The 17,976-nt window shown below is 40.6% G+C and overlaps 1 protein-coding gene across 4 annotated transcripts in view; it reads left to right on the top strand.

The window, feature by feature from the left end:
• The window catches only part of LOC103545145 (cytochrome P450 4F2-like), a 31,265-nt gene extending 13,508 nt beyond the window's left edge, over window positions 1-17,757 (top strand). For all 4 annotated transcript variants that reach the window (XM_070586390.1, XM_070586388.1, XM_070586387.1 and 1 more), the window contains 4 exons: window positions 15,609-15,742; window positions 15,839-15,903; window positions 16,083-16,165; window positions 16,611-17,757. In XM_070586390.1, the coding sequence (XP_070442491.1) occupies window positions 15,609-15,742; window positions 15,839-15,903; window positions 16,083-16,165; window positions 16,611-16,788 (460 nt within the window). In that variant the 3' untranslated portion in view covers window positions 16,789-17,757. The remainder of the gene's footprint in view (window positions 1-15,608; window positions 15,743-15,838; window positions 15,904-16,082; window positions 16,166-16,610) is intronic.
• Window positions 17,758-17,976: the final 219 nt, after the last annotated feature.

Raw genomic sequence — 17,976 nt, 5'->3', positions numbered from 1 at the left:
TTTTAAGTTCTTTGTATAAATACCCAGTAGTAGGGTAGCTGGGTCATATGGTATTTCTATTTTTAACTTTTGGAGAAATCTCTATACTGTTTTCCAAGGTGGCTGCACCAGTTTGCATTCTCACCAGCAGTGGATGAGGCTTCCCTTTTCCCCACAACCTCTCCAGCATTTATTTTTTGTCTTCGTGGTCATACCCATTCTAATAGGCATAAGATGATATCTAAGTGTAGTTTTGACTTGCATCTGATGATTAGTGATGTTGAGCATCTTTTCATGTACCTGTTGGCCATTTGTATATCTTCTTTGGAAAAATGTCTGTTCATATCCTCTGTCTTCTTTTTGATTGTGTTGTTTATTTTTATGTAGTTCAGTTGCGTGAGTTCTTTATAAATTATGGAGATTAACCCCCTATCAGATACATGATTTGCAAATAATTTCTCCCACTTGGTGAGTTGCTTTTTCGTTTTTATCTTGGTTTCCTTTACCTTCCAGAAGCCCTTTAGTCTGGTGAAGTCCCATTTGTTTATTTTTTCTTTTGTTTCCCTTGTCTGAGCGGACATCAACTTCATAAAGATCCTTTTAAGGCTTATATCAAAGAGAGTACTGCCTATATTTTCTTCCAGATGTTTTATGGTTTCAGGTCTTACCTTCAAGTCTTTTATCCATTTTGAGTCTATTTTTGTGTATGGAGAAAGATAGTGATCTACTTTCATTCTTTTGCATGTGGATGTCCAGTTTCCCCAGGACCATTTATTGAAGAGGATTCCTTTCTCTATTGTGTGTTCTTGGCTCTTTTATCAAAGATTAGCTGCCCATAGATGTGTGGTTTTATTTCTGGGCTTTCAATTCTGTTTCACTGATCTGTGTGTCTGTTCTTGTACCAGCACCATGCTGTTTTGATTACTGTAGCTTTGTAGTATGTTTTGAAGTCAGGGATCGCAATGCCACCAGCTTTGTTCTTGTGTCTCAGGATTGCTTTGGCTATTCTGGGTCTTTTGTTGTCCCATATGAGTTTTAAGATTCTTTATTCTATTTCTGTGAAGAATGTCATTGGGATTCTGATTGGGATTGCATTGAATCTGTAGATTGCTTTAGGTAGTATGGACATTTTAACTATGTTTATTCTTCCAATCCATGTTCATGGAATATCTTTCCATTTCTTTATGTCATTCTTGATTTCTTTCAGTAATGTCTCATAGTTTTCCTTGTATATGTCTTTCAACTCCTTGGTTAAATTTATTCCTAGATATTTTATTCTTTTTGTTGCGATTGTAAATGGGGTTGTATTCTTGAGTTCTTGTTCTGTTAGTTCATTGTTAGAGTATAGAAATGCCACTGATTTTTGTACGTTGACTTTGTATCCTGCAACTTTGCTGTAGTTGTCGAATATTTCTAATAGTTTTCCGATGGATTCTGTAGGGTTTTCTATATATAAAATCATGTCATCTGCAAACAGCAAGAGTTTCACTTCTTCATTGCCTATTTGGATTCCTTTTATTTCTTTTTCTTGCCTAATTTCTCTGGCCCAAACCTCCAGTACTATGTTGAATAAAAGTGGTGAGAGTGGGCATCCTTGTCTTGTTCCTGTTCTCAAAGGGATGGCTTTCGGTTTTTCCCCTTGAGTATATCGGATGTGGGTTTGTCATATATGGCCTTTATTATGTTGAAGTATTTTCCTTCTATATCCATTTTACTGAGAGTTTTTATTATGAACGGGTGTTAGATCTTGTCAAATGCTTTCTCTGCATCTACTGAGATGATCATGTGGTTTTTGTTGCTCCTTTTGTTAATATGGGGTATCATGTTGATTTATTTGCAACTGTTGAAGCATCCTTGTGTCCCTGGTATGAATCCCACTTGATCATGGTGTATGATCTTTTCAATGTTTTGCTGTATTCAGTTTGCCAATATTTTGTTGAGAATTTTTGCATCTATGTTCATCAGCAATATTTGCACATAATTTCCCTTCTTTGTATTGTCCTTGTCTGGCTTTGGGATCAAGGTGATGTTGGCCTCGCAGAATATGTTAGGAATATTTCCATCTTTCTCAATTTTTTGGAATAGTTTGAGAAGACTAAGTAATAAATTGTCTTTGAATGTTTGGTAGAATTTTCTAGAGAAGCAATCTGATCCTGAACTTTTATTTTTGGGAGGTTTTTGATTACTGTTTCAATCTCTTTACTTGTGATTGGTCTATTCAGATTCTCTATTTGTTCAGTTTGGGGAGGTTGTAAGAGTCTAAGAATTCATCCCTTCCTTGTAGATTGTACAGTTTGTTTTTCATGATGTTCTCTTATAATCTTTTGTATTTCTGTGGTATCTGTTGTAATTTATCCTCTTTCATTTCTAATTTTATTTATTTGAGGATTCTCTCTTTTTTTCTTAGTAAATTTGGCTAGAGTTTGTCAATTTTGTTGATCCTCTCAAAGAGCAAGCTCCTTGTTTCATGGATCCTTTTTACAGTCTTTTTTGTTTCAATTTCATTTATTTCTTCTCTAATTGTCATTATTTCCCTCTTTCTGCTGAGTTTGGGCTTTGTTTGTTCTTCTTTTTCTAATTCTCTTAGGTGTAGTTTAAGACGGTTTATTTTTGCTTTTTCTTGTTTGTTAACATGGGTGCCGGAGTCCCGCCCCGGCTGAGTCCAGGTTCCTGACTGACGGACGACGTCGACGCAATGAGGGGAAAATAAAGAGGACGTGAAACTTGGGTCAGTGTTAGCAAGTCCAAGTTTACTGTGCACAAGTGTCGTTTACATATTTTTCAGGATTAGTACAGAAATAGCTCTACAAATATTCTCAGAGAGATAAGGAAGTAAAAAATGAGTGCAAGAATATTTATTAGCATTCTATTCTATAGAGCACAAGGTTAATGGTAGTCTTCTCTGCAATTAGCTAGTGTTTGTTGTCTCTAAGCTAAAAGAGATAGGTACCTAGACATCTGTTGTAATTCATGGTAAAGTTAAATCATGGAGAGAAGGTCCAGGCCTCCAGACAGGACAGCAGTCCATCTGGTTACATCCTGGGGGAGCCATCCCTGCCTCCCTCAATCATTTACACCATTAGTGTAGATGGTTACTGGGAACAAAAGGCGACTCCAGGGTATCTTATCCCCAGGGCTATCTGCATTCTCAGCGGGCGGTTAAACATCTTTACGTTTTCACGCCCGTTAGGGGGTGAAAGCATTCCTTTGTCTTTTAGATTGTAGAGCTAACAGTCCCTTAAGCACACTGCCCGGAGAAAGTATCACTTTGCTAGTAAAGTAAAGGGCTGAAAAGCTAAGCTAAACTATATATCTTCAAGAATGAAAAACAGAAATAAGTATAGACATAACCTTGATAGAAAGCATGCATATAATTCAGAAAATATCAGGGGTGTTGGCCGGCCGTTCTTCACCGAGGGGCATCCCTGCACCCCTCGGCCCTGCTACTCATCAATTATTTATTATTTATTGCTTTTAGGAGAAAACCTCTATAACATTTTAACAGGAAGCAGAAGGTCAAGAATAATATGTAGATACTTCTTGATCATCCAATTAACCAGCAAACTTAGAAGGATGATGCATATATATATTTAGACAAAGAACTGGAGGGAGAAGGAAACATTAACCAGATGGAGGCCATAAACCTAATTCAACATGGTATCTGGGCAGGATTCCTTTCTGCTTGTCTCAAAAGGGACTGTGTGCTCCTCCATTAACTAACTGAAAAATATCTTAAAAGTTACCTGCAGGTGGTCGCATTCTCTGACTATATCTAATTCTCCCGGGAGGTAGTGCCTCCCAAGCAGCCATCCAAAGGAGTGAAAACTAGAGGTTAAGAAAGGAAAAGGAATGAAGGGCAATTAGAAGCAGCACAGGTTTCAGAACTATGTGAGGGGCCGGCCAGTTATTATTCACCAAGGGGCGACCCTGCACCCCTCGGCGTTAATCGGCTGGACCGTGTCAAACAGCCGATCAAATGATGTAGCCACGGCTCCCGGCACATGGGCCTGTATTGCTATAAATTTCCCTCTTCGGACCGCTTTTTCTGCATCCCATAATTGTTGGTATGGTATGTTTTCATTCTCATTTGTCTCCAAATATTTTTTGATTTTTCCCTTTATTTCTTTGATGACCCATTGGTTGTGCAGTAGCATGTTGTTTAGTCTCCACATTTTCATTCCTTTTCCAGCTTTTTTCTTGTAGTTGATTTCTAGTTTCATCTCATTACCGTTAGAAAAGATAATAGATATGATTTCAATCTTCTTAAATTTGTTGAGGTTTGCTTTGTTTCCCAATATATGGTCTATCCTTGAGAACATTCCATGTGTGCCTCAGAAGAATGTCTATTCTGCTTTTGGATTGAGTGCTCTCCGTATATCTATCATGTTCATCTTGTCTAGATTTTCATTTAAGTCCACTATCTCCTTGTTGACTTTTTTTCTGGACGATCTATCCATTGATATAAGTGAGGTATTGAGATTCCCTACTATTACTGTGCTGTCACTGATAACTCCTTTTAGGTTTATTAATAGTTGCTTTATGTACTTTGGTACTCCTGTGTTGGGTGCATACATGTTTATAAGTGTTATGTCTTCTTGGTGGAGAGTCTCTTTTATCATTATACACCCCTCTATGTCTGTCTTTACCAGTTTTATCTTGAAGTCTACTTTGTCTGATGTAAGTATAGCAACACCTGCTTTCTTTTGTTTGCCATTAGCTTGGAGTATTGTCTTCCATCCCTTCACTCTGAGCCTATGTTTGTCTCTAGAGTTGAGATGTTTCCTGAAGGCAGCATATTGTTGGGTTTGTTCTTTTAACCTCCTGCCACTCTGTGTCTTTTGATTGGAGAATTCAATTCATTTACATTTAGAGTGATTATTATTTTTTCTTATAAATATCATTAGTTTTATTGATAGTATCAGAAAACAGAGTTGAAAGGGACATAAGGATTTTTATTGATAGACGTTTCTTGGGGTTGTAACCATTTATGTACTGGAAAATGGGATTATTATTCTTTACAATATTTAGCAGCGTTTATTCATTGCCCATGCTTTGAATGACCACCATGTGCCACAGCTTGCACTAAGATAAAATAAGTATGCAATATGTCATTTGACATAGGAGGGTTTTTTTTTTAATGTAAGCACTTTTTAAAAGCTTACTATGCATGCAGAAATATAATATTCCTTTCCCTTTAAGAGGCTCAGTGCCTTCATATAGTTATTGACTTAAACTACAAGAGTGAGAAGTGATAGGAAAATCTATATATATTTTATCTAAATAGCTCACATATCTAGATTCATGAGTTTTCCAAGAAGCAAAAGAGCTCCATTGCCTTTAAATAAATGAAAATAATAAGAGCAAGAAGCTCTTGAATAATCCTAAAAGCTATCAATCTTGATTAAAATAGATATGAGTGAACCTAATTGTGCACTGTTTATAATAATAGTTAATAGGATTACTTTGGGAACTGTTTAAAATATTTTTTAAATTTTTTATTAGGAGATCTTTCAAGCATAGAGAAAAATATCAGAGAATATAACAAATGTATGCACTCTCCATCCAGATGTAACAAGGTTTAAGATTTAGTATATGTATATGTGTATACATATATGAAGAACTCACTACAGATGGAGTTGAGGTCCTCTTTGTGTCACACCTTCCTCCCCGAGCTGACGTAATCAACTCCTCTAACAATTTTTTTTATTGAGTTAATGATAGGTTACAATCTTGCAAAATTTCAATTGTACATTAATGTTTGTCATTCGTGTTGTTAGTGCGTCACTTCACCCTTTGTGCCCACCCCCCACTCCGCCTTTCCCCTGGTAGCCACTAATCTGTTCTCTTTGTCCACATTTTTAAATTCATCATATGAGTGGAGTCATACAGAGATTAACCCTCTCTAACTGGCTTATTTCACTTATCATAATTCCCTCAAGGTCCATCCATGTTGTTGCAAATGGAATGATTTTGTTCTGTTTGACAGCTGAGTAGTATTCCATTGTATATATATACCACATCTTCTTTATCCATTCATCTCTTGATGGGCACTTTGGTTGCTTCCAAGTCTTGGCTATTGTAAATAATGCTGCAGTGAACATTGGGGTGCATAGGACTTTTGGAATTGCTGACTTCAAGCTCTTTGGGTAGATACTCAGTAGTGGGATAGCTGGATCATATGGTAGTTCTATTCTTAATTTTTTGAGGAATCTCTATACTGTGCTCCATAGTACATAGCTCCATAGCTGCACCAGTGTGCATTCCCACCAGCAGTGTATGAGGATTCCTTTTTCTCCACAACCTCTCCAACATTTGTTGCTATTTGTTTTACTTATTTTTGTCATTCTAATGAGTGTAAGGTGATATCTTAGTCTAGTTTTGATTTGCATTTCCCTGATGATCAGCGATGATGAACATCTTTTCCTGTGCCTATTGGCCATCTGTATATCTTCTTTGGAGAAATGTCTGTTCATGTCTCCAGCCCAATTTTTGATCGGGTTGTTTGATTTTTTGTTGTTGAGTTGTGAGAGTTCTTTATATATCATGGATATTAAGCCTTTGTCAGATATATGACTTGCAAATATTTTTTCCCAGTTAGCGGGTTGTTTTTTTGTTTCAATCCTGTTTTCATTTGCCTTGAAGAAGCTCTTTAATCTGATGAAGTCCCATTTGTTTATTCTTTCTATTGTTTCCCTTCTCTGAGAAGACATGGTGTCCGAAAAGATCCTTTTAATACTGATGTCAAAGAGTGTACTACCTACGTTTTTCTTCTAGAAGCCTTATGGTCTCAGGTCTCACCTTTGGGTCTTTGATCCATTTTGAGTTTATTTTGGTGAATGGTGAAAAGGAATGGTCAGTATTCATTCTTTTACATGTGGCTTTCCAGTTTTCCCAGCAACATTTGTTGAAAAGACTTTCTTTTCTCCATTGTATGCCCTCAGCTCCTTTGTCGAAGATAAGCTGTCAATAGATGTGTGGTTTTATTCCTGGGTTTTCAATTCTGTTGCATTGATCTGTGCACCTGTTTTTGTACCAGTACCATGCTGTTTTAATTACTGTAGCTTTGTAGTATGTTTTGAAGTCAGGGATTGTGATGCCTCCCTTTTGTTCTTTTTTCTCAGGATTGCTTTAGCAATTTGGGGTCTTTTGTTGCCCCATATGAATTTTAGGATTCTTTGTTCTATTTCTGTAAAGAATGTCATTTGGATTTTGATTCTGATAGCATTGAATCTGTAGATTGCTTTAGGTAGAACAGACATTTTAACTATGTTTATTCTTCCAATCCATGTACATGGAATGTCTTTCCATCTTGTTATGTCTTCATCCAACTCTCTCAGAAAGGCCTTGTAATTTTCATTATACAGGTCCTTCACTTCCTTAGTTAAATTTACCCCGAGGTATTTTATTCTTTTTGTTGCGATTGTGAATGGTATTGTGTTCTTGAGTTCTTTTTCTGTTAGTTTGTTATTAGAATATAGAAATGCTACTGATTTATGCAAATTGATTTTACACCCTGCAACTTTGCTGTAGTTGTCGATTACTTCTAAGAGTTTTCCAATGGATTCTTGGGGGTTTTCTATATATAAGATCGTCTGCGAACAGTGATAGTTTCACTTCTTCCCTCCCTATTTGGATTCCTTTTATTCATTTTCCTTGCCTAATTGCTCTGGCCAGAACCTCCAGTACTATGTTAAATAAGAGTGGTGATAGAGGACATCTTTGTCTTGTTCCTGTTTTCAGGGTGATGGCGCTCAGTTTTTGCCCATTGAGTATGATATTGGCTGTGGGTTTGTCATATATGGCCTTTATTATGTTGAGGTAGTTCCCTTCTATGCCCATTTTTTCAGAGTTTTTATCATAAATGGCTGTTGGATCTTGTCAAATGCTTTCTCTGCATCTATTGAGATGATCATGTGATTTTTTATTCCTCAGTTTGTTGATGTGGTGTATCACGTTGATTGATTTGTGGATGTTGAAACATCCCTGTGTCCCTGGTATGAATCCCACCTGATCATGATGTATGATCCTTTTGATGAATTGCGGAATTCTGGTTGCCAAAATCTTGTTTAGAATTTTGCGTCTATGTTCATCAGTGATATGGGCCTGTAGTTCTCTTTTTTCGTGGTTTCCTTGTAGGCTTTGGTATCAGTGTGATGCTGGCTTCATAGAACATGTGAGGAAGTGTTCCATCCTCCCTAATTTTTTGGAATATCTTGAAAAGGATAGGTATTAAATCCTCTCTGAAAGTTTGGTAGAATTCCCCAGGAAAGCCATCTGGTCCTGGGGTTTTATTCTTTGGGATGTTTTTGATTGCTGTTTCAACCTCTTTCCTTGTGATGGGTCTGTTCAAATTGTCTGCTTCTTCTTGAGTGAGCTTTGGGAGATTGTAGGAGTCCAAGAACTTATCCATTTCCTCTAGCTTATCCATTTTGTTGGCATATAGTTTTTTGTAGTATTCTCTTATAATCCGTTGTATTTCTACAGAGTCTGTTGTTATCTCTCCTCTTTCATTTCTGCTTTTGTTTATTTGAGCTTTCTCCCTTTTTTTCTTTGTAAGTCTGACTAGGGGTTTGTCAATCTTATTTATCTTCTCAAAGAACCAGCTCTTAGTTTCATTGATCCTTTCTACTGCCTTTTTCATTTCAATAGTATTTATTTCTGCTCTGATTTTTATTATTTCTCTCCTTCTGCTGACTTTGGGCTTTATTTGTTCTTCTTTCTCTGGTTCAGTTAGGTGTAGTTTAAGATTGTTTATTTGGAATTTTTCTTGTTTGTTAAGATGTGCCTGCATTGCAATGAATTTTCCTCTTAATACAGCTTTTGCTGTATCCCATATGAGTTGGTATGGCATGTTATCATTTTCATTTGTTCCATGTATTTTTTTATTACTTCTTTAATTTCTTCAATGATCCATTGCTTGTTCAGTAGCGTATTTAGTGTCCACATCTTTGTGCCTTTCTCAGCTTTTTTCTTGTAATTAATTTCTAGCCTTATAGCATTATGATCAGAGAAGATGCTTGTTATTATTTCAATTTTTTAAATTTCTAGAGGCTTGCCTTGTTTCCCAACATACAGTCTATCCTTAAGAATGTTCCATGTGCACTTGAGAAGAATGTGTATTCTGCTGTTTTATGGTGAAGTGATCTATATATGTCTATTAAGTCCAATTGTTTGAGTTTTTTGTTTAGCTCCACTATTCCCTTGTTGATTTTCTGTCTGGATGATGTGTCCATTGATGCGAGTGGAGTGTTGAGGTCCCCTACTATTATTGTGTTGTTTTTAACATCTTCCTTTAGGTCTGTTAATAGTTGCTTTACGAACCTGGGTGCTCCTATGTTGGGTGCATAGATATTTATAAGCGTTATTTCTTCTTGATGAAGTGTCCCTGTGATCACTATATATTGTCCCTCTGTGTCTCTCTTTTCCCGCCTTATTTTGAAATCCATCTTGTCTGATATAAGAATTGCAACACCTGCCTTTTTTTTCTTGCTATTAGCTTGAAGTATTGTCCTCCACCCCTTCACTCTGAGCATGTGTTTGTCCTTGGGGCTGAGGTGTGTTTCCTGGAGGCAACAAATTGTTGGGTCTTGTTCTTTAATCCATTTTGCCACTCTGTGTCTTTTTACTGGAGAGTTCAATTCGTTCACATTGAGGGTGATTATTGATGCATGTGGACTTAATGCTGCCAATCTGTCGCTCGTTATCTGGATTTCCTGCATTACCTTTGTATCTTGTCCTGTGTGCTTTAGCCTACCCATTGACTTCTGCAATTTCTTATGCTGGGTTTCTTAGATTTTGTCCTTATTTATGTTTTTTTTTGGCTCTGTTCTGTTTTTAGTTTAGTGGCTACCCTGAAGTTTGTATTCAGAATTTCATGTATAATATAGTCCATTCTCTGGTGGTCTCTTGCTTACTTGGCCTAGACTGATTTAGTCCCTTTCCTCTTCTCCTCCTAAATTATTATTTTCATTTCTTATTCCAACTCGTGTTATGAGTTTGCAGTTAGAGTGATAAGATCGTCTTTGCTTTGGTAGTTTCCTTATCTTTATCCTAATGCTATAGCTGAATATTTGCTATCCTATTCTGGTTCTATCTATCTGTCTCCCTACTCTGTGGTTTGTGACCCCTTTCTCCCTTTTTTTTTTCAGGTATGAGAGCCTTCTTGAGGATTTCTTGTAGTGGAGGATTTTTGGTTACAAATTCCCTTAACTTTTGTTCGTCTGGAAAAGATTTAATTTCTCCCTCATATCTGAAGGAAATTCTTGCTGAATAGAGTATTCTTGGCTGAAGATTTTGATCTTTTAAAGCTTTGAATATGTCACTCCATTCTCTGCTAGCTTGTAAGGATTCTGTAGAGAAATCTGCTGAAAGTCTGATAGGAGCTCCTTTGTAGGTTATTCTCTTCTGTCTTGCTGCCCTGAGTATTCTTTCTTTGTCTTTCATTTTTGCCATTTTTACTACTATATGCCTTGCAGTAGGTCTTTTTTCCATTGACAAATATAGGGGATCTGAAAGCTTCCTCTACACACATTTCTCCCTCAATCCCTAGATTTGGGAAGTTCTCTTCTATAATTTCATTAAGTACACTTTCTGCTGCATTTTCCTTTTCCACGTTCTCGGAATTCTTATGATCCTTAAATTCTTTCTCCTCATTCAATCCGCTATCTCTCAGAGATTTTCCTCATTTGTTTAAATTCTTAGTTCTCTTTCTTCCTCTGTCTGGAGCCCTTCAGCCTGTCTACCTTCGATTATGCTAATTTGCTCTTCTATGGTGTCTACATGGGCATTCAGGGAATCCATATTCTGTTTTATCTGGTCCATTGTGTTTTTCATCTCTAGTAATTCTGTTTGATTCTTCTTTATAGTTTCTATCTCTTTTGTGAAGTAGCTCCAGATCTCGTTGGCTTGTTTCTCTATCTTTTTCTCTACCTCATTGAGTTTTTTGATTATAACTACTCTGAACTCATTTTCACTTAGTTTACCTACTTCCAAAGCCTCAGGACTTAATTGTGTGTTTTTATTGTTTTCCTTCTGGTCTGGAGCTTTTCTAAATTGCTGGATGGTAGAGGAGCGTTTTTTTCTCATGATGGTAGAATTCGGTTGCAGTTACAGCATGTCGCCACTAGATGGGGGTCTAGAGCCACGCGTTGGGAGCACTCTGCCTTTGGGCAAGATGGCTGCGCCCAGCGTGGTTTGCCCGGGGGAGGGGCTGTTTTTCTCGTGCACAGATCTGGATTGGATCAGCTCTGTTCTCCGGACTGCCGGGGCACTGGTTTGCTGGGGTCCCCGCGCAGGCAAGCTTCCCCCCGTCATTGGGTTTCCGCTGCACCGGCGGCGGGAGTCCTGGATGATCCCCCCGTCATGCGGCCCCGCACCCGTGGCAGTGATCCCAGTCTCTAGGGGAGGGAGCGATGTTCTCTCCTGCCCTGTTCCAGCTTCTCCGAGGCCTGCTGCAGCATCTCCGTCCTCTGCCTTTTTGGTGCTGTAGGTCTCTGATGGTCTGGCATTAGGTTTATTAGCTGAAATTCAGTTTTTTCCAATCCTTTGTTGTAGTTTGGAGGGGAGAGAGTCCCAGGTCAGCTCACCCCCCCATTTTACTCTGACTAGAGTGATTATTGATGTATGAGGGCTTAATATTGCCATCTTATTGCACATTTCCCAGTTCTTCTGCATTTCCTTTGTTTCTTGTCCCATGTATTTCAGACTACCAATTTGATTAGTTAGTTCTCTCTGTTGGTTTTCTTCGTTTTGTCCTTGTTTATCATATATGTCTCTATTCTGATTATTTGTTTAGTGGTTACCTTTAGGTTCTAAAAAAAATCCATAGTTGAGATAGTCCATTTTCTAATAGCCTCTTATTTCCTTAGACTAAGATGATTCTACCTCTTTCCTCTTCCCCTTCTAGGTTATTTTTGTCATATCTTTTTCCATCTTGTGTTGTGAGTTTGTGGCTAAAATGATGAGATCATTTTTGTTTTGGTATTTTCCTTTTCTTTATTCTTGATATTAAAGTTAAGTGTTTACTAACCTGATCTGATAGAGAGCTGCCATTTTCTGTTTATTGCCTACCTATTCATGTCCTTGCTCAGAGCTTTCTAGTTCTTTTCCTGGTTTCTTGTTTTTCCTTTCAGGTATGAGGGACTTCTTGAGGATTTCTTGTGGGGGTGGGGTCCTTTGGTGATGAACTCCCTTAGCTTTTGTTTATCTGGGAAAGTTTTTATTTCTCCATCATATCTGAAGGAGATTTTTGCTGGATAGAGTATTCTTGGCTGAAAGTTTTTGTCTTTCCGGATTTTGAATATATCATTCCACTCTCTCCTAGACTGCAAGGTTTTTGCTGAGACACCCACTGAAAGCCAGATAGGGGTTCCTTTGTAAGTTATTTTCTTCTGCCTTGTTGCCCTTAGTATATTTTCTTTGTCCTTGACTTTTGCCAGCTTCACTGCTATATGCCTTGGAGTGGGTCTTTTTACATTGACAATGTTAAGAGAGCTGAAGGCCTCTTTCACATCGATTTCCAGCTCCTGCCCGAGATTTGGGAAGTTCTCAGCTATTATTTCTTTGAACAAGCTTTCTACTCCATTCTCCTTCTCTTCCCCCCTCTTGAATACCTGTAACCCTTATGTTGCATTTCCTGATTAAGTCAGATATTTCTCTGAGAGCTCCTTCATTTCTTTTTAGTCTGAGGTCTCTCTTCTCCTCCCTCTGAAGCATTTCTACAGTTCTATCCTCTAACTGTCTGATTTGCTCCTCCATATTGTCAACTCTGTTGTTTAGCGGATCCAGATTTTTCTTTATTTCATCCACTTTGGTTTTCATCTCTAACAATTCTGATTGGTTCTTCTTTATGGTTTCAATCTCCTTTGTGAAGGAGATCGTGAATTTGTTAATTTGTTCTGTGTTTTCTTGTAACTTGTTGAGATTTTTTTTAATGATAGCTGTGTTGAATTCTTTGTCATTTAAGTTATGGATTTCTGTGCCTTCAGGGTTGGCTTCTGTGTATTTGTCACTTTCCTTCTGGTCTGGAGATTTAACAAACCTACTCATACTGCTTGACGGAGTGGAGTTTTGCTTCTTCATGGTGCCCTTATCTGGTTGCAGCTGCCATGTACCACCACTGGATGGGGATCAGGCACTGTGTATTTTGGGCCCAGCATGTGTATTTTGGGGCTCCCCATCTCCAGCCACTGACTACTTTTCTCTCTGAGTGACTGATCAATGGCAGATCTGGAGCACTGGGCAGGAGGAGGAGTACTCTCCCTCCCCAGCACTTCCTCTGGCCCCTGCTTGTCTCTCTGTATGGAGCTCTGGACGATTGCAGGACTGTGCACTTTCCCTTTTCCCAGCCACTGTTCCCTCACTCACCACTCTGTGCACTGTGTAATAGTGGCTGGAGTGCTGGGTGGGGGCAGGGTACCTCTCTCACCTGTACACTTTCCCCACTGTCACTTCCGTGCTCACTGTGCTGTACTCCACATGATTCTGGGGCTGGAGAATCAGGTGGGGGAGGGGGCGCCCTTTTCACCTGCACATTTCCTGCTCCTGCAGCCTGTCTCTCTCCACGGAGCTCCTGTGGATCACCTTCCACATCCTCTGGAGGATCCAGCCCCACCACCACCTTCAGGCGTGTGGCTGTGTGGGTCTCCAGGACGTCTTTTGTGACATGTATATGTCCTCTGTTGGTGTATGTATGTCCTTTTGGTTGTATCTTAGAGGGAAGAGGCCAAGGGAAGCACTCACTCTGCCATGATGCTGATGTCACTCTCCTCCAATGCTTAATTTCTCAATGGTCTATCAGACATTGTATAAGTCAGGAATAGCCAGATGGAAGAGATGCATAGGGCAGGGTATGAGGAAAGGGCACGGAGCTTCCATGCCCCCTCCAGGTGTGCCACTGTCCCTGAATCTCTCCCTGTTCCTCCTTTTTTTAATCTTTCAATTTTAAATTGACCTAGCTCTTTATGATCTTTTATGCTTATAGAAAAACTATTAAAGTAAGTTTAAATTTCTAAAAATGTCAGGTTGATTTTCATTTGAATTGGATACTTTCTACTGGTTGACTGGAATGTATGATTGACTTGTGAAAAATAGATTACTTCATATTCACCCCAAAGTGTAGAGAGGATATCTGTTTCTGGATATTAAAATAATCTTTAGTCTTTTAATAGAGTCTAATGTTTTTGCATAGACATTTTATGCATATCTTGTTAAATTAACCCTTAGATACTTTTGTTGCCATGGGGAATAGTATCTTCTATTTGGACTGAGAGAAATTTATAAGTTCATTGGGAATATACAGATTTCACAGTTTTTGCTAAGTTTAATCCAGGTATTCTATGTAAATATTGTCATCATCTTTTTAAAAATTATCTTTTCTAACTGGTTGTTGTTTCTGCATAGAAAAACTAATAAGTTATGCATATAAATTTTGTGCTTAATGAACATAGTAAATGCCAAAGAAGGAGTCTCATATCAATAGGAAAAATCAAGATCATTTAATAAAAGCTCTTGGAACAGCTGGGAAGCTACCTGGAAAAGAGTTAATTCAACCTGTTCTTAGTCCTATAAGAATATAACATCTAGATGAATCAAAGATTTCAAATAAAAAATAAAGGAGTCTTAAAAGCTTGAGAGGAAAGTGTGGAAAAATTATTTTATAGCACCAGGGTAGGGAAGCCCCTTTTTTTGACACAAGTCTCAGGAGATGGACAAGAACACATTGCTATACTGTTAAATCAAAATGATACAGAGTAGTGTGTGTCATATATAGTATATAATTATTATATAAGTATATTACTATATAATTTTATACTTTATATAGTGTAGATAGTATATATTATATAATTTTTTTAAGATGCAAAAACAACTCTGGAAGGGTACATAAAAAGCAACAAACTCAGCAAACTGTGAGGAGGGTAATGAGTGGTGTTGGGCCATGGGGACGGTGTTTTGTAGTTTTCCAATTTTCAACCAGTTAACTGTATCAGCCAATAAAAATTCAAATCAGCACACAAAAAGAAGAGGGTTAAAGAAAAAGAATTCAGCCCCCTTACAGGAACTTCAATGCTTATATTTTTTTCCAGGGGATTCTCTTGTCTTTTCTAAGTATAAAATTACCCTCAACCAAAATTGACATCTTTGCCCCCACATTTTGAATTGTGTTACTTTCCTTTTTTTCCCCTGTCTAATTGCATTAGCTAGTATATTTGGTACCACGATAAATAAGAGTTAAAGACTGGATCTGTTCATTTCATTTCTTACTCATTTATCTGCCTTGATTTTGTTTTTTTGCCATAAAGAATATTTCAATTTTATGCACATTTGTGAATCGTCTTATGGTTGACATTTGGGTGTTGTGTTTTGCTCAGAGAGCTTCTACAAATATCTGACTAAATTTTCCGTGTCTGGCACTTGTGTAATATTGCTTTTCTCTCTTTCTCTTTTTCCAAACCACTTTATTGACATACAAAAAGCTGTACATATTTAATGTGCACAACTTAATGAGTTTGGAGATGTGTGATCCATCTGGAATACATTTTGTTGTAGGGAGAGAGGGTCTACCTGGGCAGGAGGAGGGCTGAGGGGTCTCTGTCTTGGCTCTCTGGATAATTGTTGGGGGGTTTCCTTAGGGACGACCTGGCCCAGTTGCCCTTCCTGACCATGTGCATCAAGGAGAGTCTGCGGTTGCATCCTCCAGTCACTGTCATCTCCCGACGTTGCACCCAGGACATTGTGCTCCCAGATGGCCGGATCATCCCCAAAGGTGCCCTCAATGTCAAGGGGAGGAGCATCCTGGGCAGGAAGAGGGGCCCATCCTGCAGGGGGGGACATCTTCCTGACGGCCCCTCCTCTCCCACAGGTGTTATCTGCCTCATCAGTATTTTCGGGACCCACCACAGCCCATCCGTGTGGCCAGACCCTGAGGTGCTGCCTCTCCCCACCCTCATCCTTGTCTGCTCCCCTAAGGGGACCCAGGGGAGGGCGCAGGGTACTGACCTGGCAAATCAGACATCACCTCCCCACATCATACACACGTCTGACTCTCCATGGCTGGAGGTCCTGGGAGACCCCACCCAGCAGTCCTATCTTTGCCTTACCCCCAGGTCTATGATCCCTTTCGCTTTGACCCAGAAAACACCAAGGAGACGTCACCTCTGGCTTTTATTCCCTTCTCAGCGGGGCCCAGGTGAGGGCAGCAGGCATCTGAGGTGGGGATGTGTTGATGGGGGCAGGGGTCTGGGACAGATTCCCAACATGACTGTGAGGGGGGGGAAAAAGGGAACACTGAAGGTGGGAAGAGTTCCAGCTCTCCTTCCTCCACCCACCACACCCCCCACCACACCCCGCCCCAGAGGTTATGGGTAATGGTCTGGGGCCTGGGGTCCCTGGTATGCTCAGTGCCCCTGACCCCTGTCTGCTGGTCTGAGCTAGAGCTGCAGTGTGGGCCTGGCTCGGGGGACGTGCAAGCCCTCGTGGGGGCCCAGGCTTCTCTCTGCCTGCGGGCAGGGATGGGGATCCCGGGACAGGTTCCGGTGCCATGGTGCAGGGATGGGGGTCCTGGGACAGGTTCCGGCGCGATGGTGCAGGGATGAGGGTCCCGGGTGCCGTAGAGCCCTGACTCCTGCCCGCAGGAACTGCATCGGGCAGACGTTCGCCATGACGGAGATGAAGGTGGTCCTGGCGCTCACGCTGCTGCGCTTCCGCGTCCTGCCGGCCGGGGAGGAGCCACGCCGGAAGCCGGAGCTGATCCTGCGTGCCGAGGGCGGACTGTGGCTGCGGGTGGAGCCGCTGAGCGCGGGCCCCCAGTGACCCGCGGCCTCCCGACCCGGGACCCACCCCGACCCCACACCTCACTGTGCAGATTCCCAGGAATAAATCTGTGCTGTCACCTCTGCCTCAGCCTATCGGGAGCCAGCAGGGGGCGGTGGTGGCTGTGGAGGACGGGGAGGGGACGTGGACGGTGGAGGCGGGGCCGGTGTCTCTGAGTCCGACACCCTGCCTGCCTCTCCCGCTGACCACAGGGCCCCACGCCGCTCGAGAGTTCTTCTAGAAACCAACGAGGGACTGCATCCTGTGGGCAGTAGGGAGCTGTGGGAGATGTCTGAGCAGGAGGGGGCCAGGGTGGAGGACGGACGTAAGGGGCACATTTGAGGCTCTGAGCTGGGGATGAGAACCTGTGCTCTGAGCACTCTGACTTCGGTTCCATCTCCTAATATACCCAATCTTTCCTCACCTCAGAACCCTTCGCTATGTATCTGTGGTTACTGTGTTACTGTCTTGACTTGAACGTGACAAGCCGGATGCTTTATAGAGTGTTGTGTTGACTGTCCCTGTTGCAGTGTCTGCTGTTTTTGCTGGTTTTCACTCCTAGGGTCAGTGTTCTTGTGTGCCTGGTTACCACTGCCTGGGTAGTGGCTGCCATATTTGAAATAATATCTGTCAAATTTGAAGAAGGCAGCTTTCTGTAAGAGGAATCCTAGGAGCCGTGCTGGGTGAGGATGAAGTTAAATGAAGTTCAAGGCTCATGGTGCCCAAGGCCACCAGGAAGATTAAAGTCAAGGCGAAGTGACACTTGCAGGCTCCTCCTCTTCCATTTGCTGTCACGCTGAGCGTGGAGCTTTGTGAGGTCTCCACCAACGTGAGGAGCGCTCCCCTCCTGCCCTCTCCTTGGGCTCTGCCTTTTCTCTCTCCACCACGAGGACATCCAAACAGGGATTCACATTTTCTTGCCTGGAGAAATGCCTCCAGGGTAATAAAATGAACATAATGTTCATTTTATCTCTGGGTTTCTGTTTTCATTTGAGTAGTGTCTTCCTAATTCTTTACTGTCTTTTCAGGTCGTTATTCATTTAAGAAAATGAGAAGGTATCCAGCTTTGAGAGTTGTTTTTAGAAACCTGAATGTTTAATCCAAGTAGCCTGGCTTTCCATTCATGGAAAACAGAAGTCTCAACTGGGATTTTAAGTGGTCGTGGTCCAGTTATGACTCCACTCTTGG

The sequence above is a fragment of the Equus przewalskii genome, chromosome 20 (assembly GCF_037783145.1).
Source record: "Equus przewalskii isolate Varuska chromosome 20, EquPr2, whole genome shotgun sequence".
NCBI classification, from domain to species: domain Eukaryota; kingdom Metazoa; phylum Chordata; class Mammalia; order Perissodactyla; family Equidae; genus Equus; species Equus przewalskii.
Note: the sequence above shows the minus strand (reverse complement) of the source record. Positions and strands in the feature narration are given on the sequence as shown.